Here is a 15,108-nt window from a genome sequence, read left to right as displayed (position 1 = left end):
TCTGGCTTGCGTGGGTTACTCAGGTACTCTGGTTTCCTCCCACATCCCCAAAACATGCATGTGGGCTGGTTTAACACTCTAAATTGCCCTGGGCATGAGTGTGAGCATGAATGGTTGTCTGTCTCCTTGTGCCCTGCGATTGGCTGGCCACCAATTCAGGGTGTCCCCTACCTGGTGCCCGAAGTCAGCTAGAATAGGCTCCAGCACCCCCCTTATTGCGATCCTTGTGAGGATAAGCGGTACAGAAACTGACTATAAACTGCTACTTAAAAAAATCTTACTTACAAAGAGATCCAAAATGGACATTGCACTATGTGTTGAGAAACATAGCATTAAAGATTTCCCCGCCACACTAACAATAGGTATTAGCCAATATGTAGATAGCCATAATACAGATCATATTATTTGATGTGACAGCAATCTTTGGCATCGAACAAGGAATTGAGTCTGCCTGTTCCCAACTTTTAGAAGCATTTTTAGATCTTTCAGCCCATTGATTCAATTTAACAACCGTTTCTTCACGCTTTGTTTGCCCCTCGCTCCCATCAGCCTCACATGGAAGATAGTGTTAGGAGCTAGCCGCTGAAGAAAGCAGAGCAATTAAATCCAGATATTTCCCAGAGGAGCTGGTAGAAACCAAATCAGGTCTTATATCCACCAGGCGGATGCAGAATTGACTAACATGAACATTATGTTGCTCTGTGCCTCCTGTAGGAACAAGTATCCTTTTGTAGACTTACACCTTTGTCTTAAATAGAAGAGAAAATGGGAAAACTGTTATTGCCACACTACATACATTATATGTTGTTCAGATTATTAATGGTATGGAATAAATGTTTCTCACTGAGTATTTACATTACTACATTTTTACTATGGATTCATTCTATTCAGTGAAAATCATAAACATTCCCATTCTAATTCTTCACAGCTTCTCATATTACTGATATGCGAGTGTGTTAACATGCATTCCATGAGTGTGTCTGCAAAAAGGCTTAAGACTACTGTAAGTGTGTGAGGAAAGGATCAATAATGTTATCAACCTTTTCTCGCTTACTTTCTCACATATGCACGTGAGGCCACACACCCACAAAAGCGCACACACACACCCCTGGGAAGTAAAAGCAAAAATCAATAATTGTATCGTGCTAACAGAAAGCTTCCAAAGCAGTTTAAAAGCGTAGTGCTTACATGCAAACACAGAAGCACACAGACAGCAAACGTACTAAACTGAGAGGCCGCTATTGAATATCTAAAACTATTTTATGGCACCTCAACTAATCTGAAAACTATGACATGCAAAATCATAATGGTGATTTACCAAGCTGCACTTATATTCCTTAGGGTATATTTTGTTAATTTTTCTGCCCTTAATAATTGAAGTTTGTCAAGGTGTGTGACTAAATAATTGTTTCCCCTGAGACATGCTTGGATTAAGTGTGTATATGAATGGGGAAACACGTATTTACATTGTTTGTAAAAGTGTGAGCAGATTAATTTATTAATTGCTATGACCTACAAGACCTATAAAAGGCACAGATTATAAATTCAATTACGTTTGTGTCGTTGTATTGTTGTGTTTAAGAAAAAACAAGAAAGAAAAGGATTATGATCAAATTTGATATTTTTGTAATGTGAAAGGGAAGTGGTGATAAAATGTTGGGGGTCATGAAGTCCCACAAGTAATAAAAGGAATTTGACGATATGATTAGTAACAGACTGCGATTGGTTGGCCACCATTTGAGGGTGTCCACCGCCTAGTGCCCATAGTTGGCTAGGATAGGCCCCAGAGACCCTTGTGAGGATAAGCAGCACGGAAAATGAACGAATGAATGAAAGAATAAGAAAAACTGTAAAAGGTCAAAGGTCTCAGAGGTAAGAAAAGAGGAGTCAAAGGTTAGAGAAGTCAGAAAAATAGCGATGGTTGGAATTTGGCTGCGTAGGCAGTGGTTCGGTGCTCCTCTAGTTGTATTTATAGATTTGATATTATATTAATTAAACATTAAAATGAATAAAACCACAAATACAGTAGGATCTGGTTACGGCCCCTGGTAACCTGGAAGGTTTTGATTTGTTTTGTTTGTTTTATGTCATACTATTTAAATGAATGTCCGGATACAGCAAAAGTCCAATGTGGATACTACAAAAATCTTGAATAAACAGACGTAAAAGTAAGACATTGTAATATTCAACCGTATTGCCTATCAGCTGTATTCAAATGACCACCTCTCAACAAAACATCCATAAAGTAAAGCTTTGCAAATGTTGCTTTTAGTGAGAAGGTTCTAACATGCTGTATTTTTTACTCATAAATATATAGCTTATGATCAATTCAAAGAAAAGAAAAAAATACTACAAGGAATTCAGTCTAACAGTGACTACAAATCGTAAACCTCTGGACCTTTAATAATGTTGCCATTCCTAATATTTGCCTCCTAAACAACCCCCCGCCCCTTTTTAATCTTGATGCAGAAAAATGCATATAAAAACATTTTATGTCAAACATTGACAGATGAAAACCTGTAAAAGAAACTTCACATATTTGATTGGTTGCAGTTTCTTTCGTTACACTTCTCTATAAAGTCTCAAGAATAAAGTGTATTTTAAGTCCTCTGTCTTCCCACATCTGACTGACTTTCTCCTTCTCGGTGCCATATGCTCCAAGCTTCATCTCGGGCTCATTTAGAAAGCAATGCACACGCACACACACACCAGCTCCATCAAAGCAAGGGAACAGCTGGTACGTTCGATAGGGATGACTACTCTCCTGTCACATAGTACACATACACCCCCCCCCCCCCCCCCCCCATGCCCCGCCAATCCGGATATTTCATGGTTTTTCTTTTTAAAAAGACAAGTGAGAAAAAGATAAAGGTGGCGAGTATGCTGAAGTAAAAGAGTCAGGGTGAGCAGACTGGAAGGAGGTTGGTATGGTCCAATTTATTTGACAATACAATTGTATCCAATTATAGTCAATCTGTATCTGCCATGTATAAGCGCCAAAAGCCCAACTCAATTTGAAAAAGAACAAGAATTGCATGACATGCTGGTGCTATTGCTGAGCTTTATGAGGTTTGGTGGCCATTCAAATCATGTAAACAATCTTAAATGGGTGCATTTAATATGTGCATATGTATATGTATATGTATATGTATATGTATATATATATATATATATATATATATATATATATATATATATATATATATATATATATATTTATATATATATTTACTTAGTCCCTTATATTCTTCCTGAAACTCATAGCTGAAAATGCGAACTTCATTCAAAATTCCTGATGAATTGCGTTCACTATCAAAAAGCACTTTGGAGGCATGAATCTGCAAAATTCATCTATGCCGATAATGAATACAATGCCTGTCATTTACATACCTCTGTGGTGTGGTTCAGACTCAGTTTGGGTAGTTTGTTCTTCATGTTTCCAGAGTTTCCGCCGTATGTTTGGCCACAGATGAATCCCTCTGGGGCCACAAGAAGTGGTTTTAATTGAGGAGAGTCGATGGGCGCCTGATCCTGACCATCCATTGGGCGAACGTAAGCTGTTGGCTTCTGCTGCACTGCAATCGACTTCCCAGATAGGCCGCCAAGTGGAAACGTAGATGTGGGAGTGGTTAGGCCAGGTACAGGTGTTGTCAAAAGTGATGTGGAAGCCAGTGGAGAGGAGGACATGGAGAGGTGAGAACTTGGTTCGGTTTCTAATGGTGAGCAAGATGATTTGCAGTGACTGGCTTCCATTGTAGAAGATCGATAATTTCCAGCTGCGTCTGAGAGTTGGGAAGAAAATAGGCAAAACAATCAAATAAGGTGACCAAAACATTATGGTTATTGGAAATGAGCTACTCTGCGCCTTCTAATCCAGTCATAAAACGATCTGAAGCATTGTGCTTAAAATAAATACTGAATGATTAAATAAGTGAATTTGTGAAGAACAACACACAAGGCTAATTGGTTTTCATCCTCTAATTATGTTGCCTCCAACTTTAAGCAGCCTTTTCAGTTTGCAAGCAACTTGTCAACAAAATAAAAGACAGTGCTCGTTTAAAATAGATGAAAAATCCGTGATGAATGTCCAATGGCACGAAACTTGAGAAAATATATGACAATGCCAAGCTCGTGGGTAACCCCCTTTTATCGGCTTTTAGGCTAAGTTGTGCTAATCAAACTGTTATTGCGACAGTCCCCTTTGGTGGTTTGTACCTGATAATAAATTTTGTTGCTCTGAAATTATTTGCAATGACAATAAAGGGCTAATGTGTCATTTTTCGAAAGTTAGCTTGCGGATCAACATTATATAAACTTGGTAATAGGTAATACAAGCGCAAACTTCTTTTTGGGTGATCTTCTGTAAGACTTACCTGACAAAGGGAGAGTTTTAGTGGGGTGTGAAGAATGCCGTCTCCTAGAGGAGGTGGAGGAAGAAGAGGATGAAGATGAAGCGGAAGGGCTCAAATCTTTTTTTAGACCTAATTCATCTTTCAGTGAGCTGAAAAGCTCATCATGCCTTTGGAGTTGCTGGTCTTCAAACATGGATAGTTTCCCCCGCCCATTTGCAGCTCCAGCAGCCTGACCTTGACCTTGCCCCAACCCTAAATGGAGGCCTGTTCCCGGTGTGCTCTGTGCATGCCCTCCTTTTGCCCACTCCATGGAGCTTCTAGATTTTTTGGAATTCTGATGAGGCAGTGACTGCACACTGGACGACGTTGTAGATGCGGGAGGTTGCATGGAATTTGAGGATGCCAAGGAGGCACTTGCGATCCTTTTTTCTCCACCTCCCTCCACACCTCCCCCCTCCAATCCTGTGCTCCCATTTAGGGTTTCATTGAAAAGCTGGGACTCCATTGTGGCTCTCTCACTTGTTGAAGGGGTGGGTGTTTGCACGGTGTGGTTGTTGCCACTGCTGCCTTTGGGGATCCCTACCAAGTGGCTCTGGTTTGAATGGCTGGTTAACAGGTCTTTCATTTCTTCATAGGAGCCAAGCGTGTTCTGGACCCGATTCGCCAACGCATCACCTTTATTCGTCTGAAAGAAAGGCAAAAAACGATGGTAAGGAAAAAAAGGGACAGACAGGAGTATTAATTAAGTTTCCGTCTTTCTGTTTCATTTCTAAGCACTTGATGAAAAGCCCTCTTTACTCATTCGGAGAGGAACAGGAAGAGATGAATTGGTTGACCACTGACCAGGCACATGGAGAAGATGATTAATTAAACACATGCCATCCTTAAGAGGGTCCAGTCCAGGCTGGAGCAGTAAAACTAATGGAGCAGGAATCATTATTAGCCTGACCTCAGGTTCTCAAGCAATCATTGCAAGAGGACAGTCTGGCTTCTGCTGATTTATGATCCAAAAGCCCCTTCAGCTGTTATGTGCTCATGCTGAGTTGTTCCCCGGAGTAGTTAAGAATCTTTGACAGGTTCTTTAATGATGAAACTACGCTATTTCATCATCTGCTGTTTCAGAATTGAGATTCTCTCAGAAAGGCAAAGAAGTAAAGAGCTGTATTTGTTCCCCTAATTCCTTTGGGTGTTTTTTTTCCAATGATGAACATGTTGAAAATATTAATCGTGAGGGGAAAAAGTAATTCTATGGCATCTGTTAATAATTTAATAAAGATATGGTGAAATGGCAGACCAAAAAATGACTCAATAAATAAAACAGGAAAAGAAAACTGTGCTCTGTATTGAGTGTCACTTTTTTAAAATGTGTTCAACAAATTAAACATTGCAAAGCATCATTAAATGATTAAATTAAATGAAACGTTCTTAAATAATTCATCAGAATCACATTTGTCTGTTTTGTTTTGTTTTCCGTCAACAATCAAATGATCCGAGATCATAGAGGTTTTACTGCTGAGCAGGGAATTCTTCAAGTGTGTTTTATAAACCTACGGGGCCTGAAGATTATCTCCACCATTGATTTGCTTTAACTGAATACATTTTAACCATTATTGGATGATAATTACAACCATTAGTGTTACCCTTTCAGTGTTATGGATGGTTTTAGCTCAGCTAAATAGTCACGGACCACTGAACCATCAGTGAACAACACGTCAGTTACATTCGTTATTTATTTTACGGATTGTGTTGCTTGTGTTGTCAATTCATTGTTCAATAATGACAATGATTTTATATTGAAATGCTTTAAATGTTAAGTCTTCCTTGTGCTTCCTTTGTCAGTTAAAGCATTGTATATAGCCAACTAAAGTAAATGAGTGGTGCATTCATTCATATTCTAGTCATTATGGTCGTGGGCGTGCTTGTCTATGCCAGTTATCTGTGGGCCGTAGGCGGGGAACACCCTGGATGGGTTGCCAACCAATAACCAAACACAAAGACCAACAACCATTCACGCATACCTATATTTGGGGAGAATTTAGAACAGCGGTCTCAAGCCGATCCTCAAAGGGCCGCCCGCAGGGGGTGCAGGTTTTCATTCAAACCGAACAAGCGAACACCTTTTGGAAGTGTAATCAGTTGATTGCAGCCAGGTGCTACTTATTTTAGAAGACCCCTCATTGGTTAAACTGTTGACACTGTATCGGTTGAAACAAAGACCAGGACCCGCTGCAGCGGGCCTTTGCGAAATCGGTTTGAGACCCCTGATTTAGCTAGTTCAACCAGCCTTTGTGCGCATTTTTGTGATATGGGAGGAAACCGGAGTACTCGAAGAAAACCCACACAGGCCCCAGAGGAGCATCCAAACTACACGCTGGAACGACTGGACCCACCGAGAATTGAACCGTTGCTCTCAGAACTGTTCACCATGCCGCCCACGCTTAAAAATTGTCCAAAAGAAAAAAAAGAGTACACTGTGAACTAGTCTCTAGCCCAGGGGTGTCAAACCGATTCCGCCAAGGGCCGCAGTGGGTCCTGGTCTTTGTTCCAACCGATCCAGTGCCGACATTTTAACCAATCAGGTGTCTTCTAAAATAAGTAGCACCTGACTTTAATTAACTGATTACACTTGCAAAAGGTATCCTCTTGTTGAGTTGGAATGAAAACCTGCACCCACTGCGTCCCTTTGAGGACCGGTTTGACACCCCTGCTCTAGCCAGTCATAAAGGGAGAGTAAGAAATTATTATTTTATCATCATTTATACATACTGTACTTCTGCAGATTAACACTAACAGTATTAGTTTGAGGTTTGGCTTGGAATTTGTGTGAGCCACAAGCTGAATAATAAATGTCACTATGTTTAATAAACGGTTAACATTTTGTCTCTGTTAAATGAACCCATACACCAACACAACACCACCCGAGGCGTTAATGAATAGGATGACCCTCTCATTTGTCCGTTTGCTAAATATGCCTTCAAAAAGGACAGCTGATGAACGTAATATGCAGTTAAATGAATAGCTTATCGTTTGAATCCACGCAAGGTGTACTGATCGAGGCAGTGGTGAATAGGAAAACCTAGTCACCGATCCTTGATCCAGCTATCAAGCTATCGGGCTATCTAGAGGCCAAATGACAGGCCTTCAGCCCCTGTGCCATGTGTTCACTATGGTGAAACTGGAGACTGAATAAACTTTCCAAAAATAATGTAACATATTTAAAATCAATTCTTTAAATTATTTTCAACTTATTTTCAAAAGGCTCCCTTTTAAAAAAAATAAAACCCAGCTCGGCACAATTAAAATTTTGATCCATACACTTGCACTACACAAGCCACTGTGAGCTAAAGTCAAATGTGAATAAATTAGCTTGTTTCTTCTCCAACTCATGAATAAAAGATTTGGTGGCTGAAGAGGATGAGAAAAAACATTCACAAATGGGCAAAATGGAAAACAGAAAAAGGGATGAATACCTGCAATTGTGAGTGCTAACAACATATCGCTCTTTAACAGGATTAGTGATGGGATTAGCTAATAGTTGACAGTGAGAAGAAAAGAAAAAAAAGTCAGACAGCGACAGACACCAAACTGATATGAGGGCTAAGTGTTGTGGCGGGGGGATTGATTGAGAAGAAATTTCTCTATATCCTTTGTGATAACGAAAAGATATAAATCTTAAAAGTTCAATGCACTCAGTGAAAGTGGGCTGTGAGATTGAAGAGGCCCTATGATTGTATGTACCTGTAAAGCGACACCTTTAGTAGAAACTGAAATCTTTAGCGAGACAAATGAATCAGCTGAGCAAAGTAGCAAATTGTGCCGAAGCTATTTGTCATGAGTCACAGCAGCGAGAGCTATAGCAAGGGCAGATATGGAGGAGGAACACAGGGAGGCTGGAATATGAAGCAAATAAACATAAACCTCTGTGGATGGTCAAGTCAGCTATTTAGCCTCAAGGCTGAAAAAATGCCCCATCCATCACATTTTCACCTAAATGGCCACAACAATAGGTTAGACGCAAAGTGTTGCACCAAAAGCTCATGTTTCCCTGTAACTGACGGAGACAAAACATTTTTGCAATTAAAACGTATGCGTGGGCGGCCCGTAGGCATGAGTGGTTAGCGCGTTGGCCTCACAGCTCTGGAGTCCTGGGTTCGAATCCAGGTCACGTCCACCTGTGTGGAGTTTGCATGTCCTCCCCGGGCCTGCGTGGGTTTCCTCCGGGTACTCCGGTTCCCTCCCACATTCCAAAAAACAGGCATGGTAGGCTGATTGGACACTCTAAATTGCCCCTAGGTATGGGTGTGAGTGTGCATGGTTGTCCATCTCATTGTGTCCTGCGATCGGCTAACCAGGGTGTCCCCCGCCTCTGGCCAGGAGACAGCTGGGATTGGCTCCAGCACCCCCCACGTCCCTAATGAGGATAAAGCAGTTCCAAAAATTAGATGAGATTAGAAAACATATGCGTATTATGTACTGTAGTATACTAAGAGATGATACTACAGGTACATTTACCAAATTAATTTATTGCCGTTCATTGATGGCCACTCAAGAACGCCTCAAAGATGTATTATTGCACTCTTAGAGGATATGTTTGTAATATGAATCGAAATATGTGATTACAATTGGGAGTTATGAGGTCAAAGTCAGAGAAGTTTGTTTTGCTTGTTTGTGTTCAACATAACTCAAAAAGCAATAAATGGATAAATACCGAATTTACAGGTTTTGTTTGTAATCTGAAACAGAAGTGCTGATTACATTTTGGGTTCATCATCAAAGGGCAAGTCAGAAAAGGAATTTCACGATGGCTCAAGATCAGATATGTTGGTACAGATATGTTGGTCGCGATACAAAACGGAAGAGGTAATTAAATTTGGGATCTTGAGGTCAATGGTCAGAGATATCGGAATAGCAATTTGATGTTAATTTGTTTCATCCTTAAAGGGAGTGCCCACTCTACCCAATGTGGCAGTCCTTTGAATTTAGCTGTTTAGACGCAAGACTGCCTTCAGAATGCTTCTCAATTTTTTCCATGTTCTTTGGTTTGTATTTTTACAGTTCAATCACTTAACCCTCTCACCAGTAGTGTTGAAAATGGTGGTGCCCTATCATTTTCTCAAACAAACTCATATCTCGACTTCAGCTTAGCACTATTAAAGGCTTGAAGACAAATAATTGAAGCCTTATCAACGTTACCTGTCATGTGACATCATCCCAAATCGGCCCTATACCTTTGATAACAGTGGGTAACTAGCTCTGTTTTTTAGGTATTATGACAGTCACATTCGCATGCTTGCTGTCAAGATTCAAAGCCGGCCTGTCCCAAGGACTTTTGGCTGCAAAAGCAAGTGAAGTGCTTAGCCCCAGAAAATAAGAATCAGACCTTGTGAATTCATTTCATACACAGGGGGCAACAGTTGACTGTGGACTTAATACGTTCTGAGGGTCTCAAACGCTCTTGCAAAGACACTTATGTTAGAAGGTACAATGGTGTACCACAGAGGGAAATCAAATGAAAATGTTAGCCTATTATGATCTACTTGAAGGCAATTACTGACTTTATCATACCCAAAATGACCATTTAAGCAATGCCTGCTACAATAAAATATACAGCATATTAAGGTTAATCAGTGGCATGCAGTAAGTTTTAGTTGATTGCTTTGAATCATGACACTGAACCACAAAGTCGAATTCCTTTTTAAAGTGACCCATCCTCACAAGTTAAGATCTTGTAAAATCATCCCATTTACCTAAAAATGATGCCAAGCATGTCCAATTGTCCTTGCCTAAATATGAATCAAATTTTAACAACTGGTGTAAAACTGTCTCCTAAAAAACAGGGACCTTCTAGTCTCTAGAAAGCTGCAGCGTGTGCAAAGTAAAATCTTTTACTTAGCTTGACTTTCTTGTCGATTTTCTGGTGTTCCTGTCGTAAATTAACATTTTCTAGAAAATACCACATATTTCTGGTCACAGGATACTTTTCAATTTTATGGATAACTCCTTGTGCCCTGCAATTGGCTGGCAACCAATTCAGGGTGTTGTCCCCCGCCTCTGGCCCGAAGTCAGCTGGGATAGGCTCCAGCACCCACCCTAGTGAGGATAAAGGGGTTCAGAAAATGAAACGAGATGAGAAAAATTCTAATCGATGGCTATTTTAGACTGTATGGGGACAGTCATTTATAGTTTTAATAATCGATTAACATTTTTCCAACCTACTAAATGAACTGTGATAGATTCAGAAAAGTTTCAACAGTCAAATGAGTGACTCATACTTTGTAAGGTTCCCCAAACAGGTTGAATCCAGTCGAGAACAAATCTTCATCCTGCTGCACCTCCTGGGTCCTCCTCTCCCATTCCCTCCTTTTCAGGACATTGCGCTCTGACTCCAAATGGCTAAAGGGAAACAGGGAGAAAATCTCATTAGTTTTACCCACTCACAAAAAACAGTCTTTTATGTCTGACATGTGTACAATATCAAGCACCTACAATGGCTAGTAAAAGCATGATGCTACATAGACGATCCCCCAACCACCCATTTCTGACCTAAAAAAGGAATAGAGACCGATTAACTTATACCTTTAATTTCCACAAAGTGAGGTGTAGGAAATTAAAGCTATAGTTATCGTCTTGCTGTAAAATGTGATTACAACTAATGAACTGTTTGTTGCATAGATTGTTTCAGTCCTAATTCAGTTTTGTAGTGCTATTTGTCAGTCTCCTAATTTACCAAAATTGTCCCACAATCAACAAGAAATGACTCTGAAATACCCCAAAATAAATAGGAAGTGAACCAACATGAACAGGAAGTGAATCTGAAATGTTTCAAAATCAAGAAGTGCAAAGACTGACATTTAGCGAAAGTGACCCTGAAATGCCTCAAAATTAACAGAAAATGACCGGATTTCAACAGGAAATGGCCTAGGAATTCTCTCATCTCATTTTCTGAACCGCTTTATCCTCATTAGGGTAGAGCTGGAGCCTATCCCAGCTGACTCCGGGGCAGAGGCGGGGGACACCCTGAATCGGTGGTCAGCCGATCGCAGGGCACAAAGAGGCGGACGGCCTAGGAATTGTCCAAAAATGAACAGCAAATAACCTAATATCCACAGTAAGTGACACAAAATTGCTCCAAAATCGATAGACCATGACCCCGTATCATGAGGAAGTGAATCTAAAATGCCACAAAACCTGATATCAACAGGAAGTGAGCTGGAAATGACCCAAAATAAACAAGAGGTTCCTGGAAGTACCCCATAGGTAACAGAATTTCTCCCCCAAAAAACAATAGGGCTATGTTTAAATTGTGGCTCTGCGAACATTTGAGCCTCCATGCGGAGCTTAAACAAGATTTTCTTTTTCAGTGTCAATTTTCTATGCTAAATACGATATGAACAGTTGCTCCTCAGAGTAGCCATGCACGTCTCCTTTTTGTTTTCCTTCAGCTCCTGCAACACATATGCATCTGCCAATCTCAATTCTCTTAAGTGCACACCAGCCAGAAGTTAGAAATGGTAAACCACCACGAACCCATGAAGTGGATTTGAGACTAACAGTGCTTTTGATCCCGAATGGGGAGACTTTGAGAACCAAATAATCATGAGATTGTCTTATTTTGATATTATGAATCAAAATGCAGAAAACAACTCTTTCATTCATAATACATTAGATATGGACTATTCTTTTTAAATAATTCAGTTTTAACTTTAGTTGGGAATGTATTTATTTTAAGTGTTGATGATAAATCGGACCCTCATGCCCTATTACTGACAACATTAGAAAAAAGCAAATCAGTCGTTCTGGGAACTAATCTTCTTTGGCTTTCACGCCACCCATGAGTGCTGCCGATTATACGATTCATGATGTTTTTTTCTTCTGTAAAACAGCTAAAAGTATAAATTTTAAAAAGTGATCTGTAGAGAACAATATGGCTGCTAATTGTTTCCCCTTAAAATACAGTCTGTTATAAGCTAAATATAAATTTTGCCATTCTAACTCCAACCTTGAGACTTGAGAAATCTACATGCGGGTCTTAAACTGCGTTCAGACAGGCCAAATTTTTTTCATGAGAATTGATCTTTCAGCCAAAAATTTCAGCGATGACGAGGAAGCAGGCAATCAAATATGTTTCCTAAATCACATGACCTCACTCATCGAATCAAAACTTCATCAACATCCAGTCAATGAAAGTGCAAGGAAAAAAAAGAAAATAGGACTATCAGATTTGCCAAAATATTAGGAGATTAGAGTCACAATATTACAAGAATGATGTCACACATTGCAATATTATGAGAGAAAAATCATGATATCAGGACTTTCCTATTATTATTTAAATGAAATTGTATTATTAGGATATTAAAGGTGCAATTTTATGATATTTAAGTTATTCATTTTAATATTACAGGACCGAAATTGCAGTATTACATGATTAAAGTTGTTTTGTTTCATGGGCTGAAACATATCAACACAAAACTAGCTTTTTAAAAGAAATGGCTCATCAAAAAACAGACAGACCGTTTTACTTTGCTTTGTACATTGAGAATGAAGAAATATGAAGAGGAAAATTCATAAAATTATTTCGTTAAAGTGCTTATATTGCCTATTTTTTACATTACGTGATGCTCAAGTTGTTTGGGGTAGGTGGAATTCAATTTTTGGAGACTTATAGTTCAGTCTGAACACAAAACAGCATTTGGCAACGGGCTTAGTGCAAGCGAGGCGTTGTCGCGTTACAAAACGAGGCCTGTCTGAGCACAGCTTTAAAGCCTATATAGCTTCTTGACCCAGGAAAGGGCATCTCTTTTTCTCAATGCACAGCACAAAGAGGAAACAGAGTGCCTGATTAGCCATCAACACAATTAAAAGAGACATTCTCTTTTCCTGTACCAGACCTCGCCTCCGACATTTAATCTCCCCATAAGATGTGAGTGGGAGGTAAGAAGAATTGAACGGCAACAAGGAGAAAGCAAGAAAGGGGGAGGCGGTCATAGAGACCTATGGGAAGGAAATAAAATCACTTTAGGGAAAGGGAGTTTCTTAAAAAGGAGAGAAAATAAGAGAATGATGAAAGACGGAGTAGAGATTTCAGCACAGGAAGGTAAAGGTGAGCAAAAAGCCACAGAGAGAAATGGGAATTCTAGGCAAATGACTGACAAGTATAGCATTGTCTGCGAACTTTAGTGCACAGAAATAAGAGACAGCTCAGACACTAAAGTACCAGACAAATATGCATTAGTAATAGTAGTTAGTAGTATATGTTTTAGTATATGTACGATATCTTTATTATTGAGCATGATTAGTATCTTGCTTGACACACCAGCGGGGATGCTAAGCATTAAATATTCATCAGGTGAGAAATGGTTTGGGTTCAGTAACATAGTTTGAAAAAAAAAGTAGGAATTTGTTATTATAACACGTGTTATCTTTGGCTTTGTTTGAGTTGAAGTATTTGTGTGTAACGAATTAACAAATTCATGTTTTCCTTATCATAGTTAGTCATCAGATAGGTTGACTTCTGTCTGGCCAGGCTTTGCACAGGGTCATATCACCGCCATGTATTCATTCATCTTCTATACCACTTATCCTCCCAAGGGTCGTGGGGGGTGCTGGAGCCTATCCCAGTAAACCACGGGCAGCAAGCGGGGGAGACCCTGAATTGGTTGCCAGCCAATCCCAGGGCACAATGAAAAAGACAATCACTCACGCTCACAATCACACCCCCATCGATTGGGAATCGAACCCAAATTGCCCGCACCAAAGTCAGATGGAATTGCCACTGCATTATCGGGTGGCCGCCATGCAGTCTATTTATTCTATTATATTTTTATGCACCTGTGTGTAGTTTCCATGTTTCCCCGAGCCTGCGTGGGTTTCCTCCGGGTACTCCGGTTTCCTCCCACATTCCAAAAACATACATGGTGGCTGATTGGATACTCTAAATTGCCCCTAGGTATGGGTGTGCCCTGCGATTGCCTGGCCACCATTTCAGGGTGTCCCCCGCCTCTGGCCCGGAGAAAGCTGGGATTTGCTCCAGCACCCCCTGCAATCCTAATGAGGATAAATCGGTTCAGAAAACGAGATGAGAGGAGATTAATGCTCATTCTGAGTTTTTTTATGAATGAGATTGTGTGTGCATGCCAGTATGTGTGTGTGGGTGTACATGACAGGGGGTGTGTGTCCCCTGAAGTAATGCTCATAGCTAGAGTAAGCTCTGGGAATTTAATCTCAACAGAGCTATGCTGGTGTCCCCTGATAACTATTTGCACACACTCTTTCTGGCAAAAACACACACACGCACACACACTTGATTGCATACGCACAACCTGACTGTCTTCCCTAGCACATTCACAGCAAACCTTCTCATCCAATGATATTGTACTAATATTAAGTATGGTCAGATTGCGGTCTAAAAAATGTCACTTTCTGAAACTGTATTAAAGTGTGTAATCTCTGAAAAGCACCACCACCTAAAGTCTGATAGGTGTGAAATAATATGTATTTTATAGCATCAGGACCAAATGTACATTATATTTCTGCCATTCAGATTCAACTCATTGTTTCTTTTGTGTGAATTCAAAACACACTAGAGCAAGGGTGTCAGACTCGGGTTGGTTCGTGGGCCGCGTTAACGTCAACTCAATTTCATGTGGGCCGGACCATTTTAGATATAATATTTGATTTAGATGGATTAAAAGAACTGGATTAAAATCCCTGAATATTCAGTTTTTTATAGATCTAAAACAATGTTTATTTTAGCTTT

At 40.0% G+C, this 15,108-nt stretch overlaps 1 protein-coding gene across 1 annotated transcript in view; it reads right to left on the bottom strand.

Annotated features, from left to right (window-relative positions):
- The window catches only part of LOC144082435 (AF4/FMR2 family member 2-like), a 128,671-nt gene that overhangs the window by 75,815 nt on the left and 37,748 nt on the right, over window positions 1-15,108 (bottom strand). Inside the window, exons 2-4 of the mRNA XM_077609603.1 lie at window positions 10,625-10,745; window positions 4,374-5,037; window positions 3,391-3,782 (exon numbers count right to left, since the gene is read on the bottom strand). Coding sequence (XP_077465729.1) covers window positions 3,391-3,782; window positions 4,374-5,037; window positions 10,625-10,745 — 1,177 coding nt within the window. The remainder of the gene's footprint in view (window positions 1-3,390; window positions 3,783-4,373; window positions 5,038-10,624; window positions 10,746-15,108) is intronic.

Source organism: Stigmatopora argus, chromosome 9, assembly GCF_051989625.1.
Source record: "Stigmatopora argus isolate UIUO_Sarg chromosome 9, RoL_Sarg_1.0, whole genome shotgun sequence".
In the NCBI taxonomy this organism is placed as follows: domain Eukaryota; kingdom Metazoa; phylum Chordata; class Actinopteri; order Syngnathiformes; family Syngnathidae; genus Stigmatopora; species Stigmatopora argus.
The sequence above is the reverse complement of the archived record's forward strand: the minus strand, read 5'-3'. Positions and strand labels throughout refer to the sequence as shown.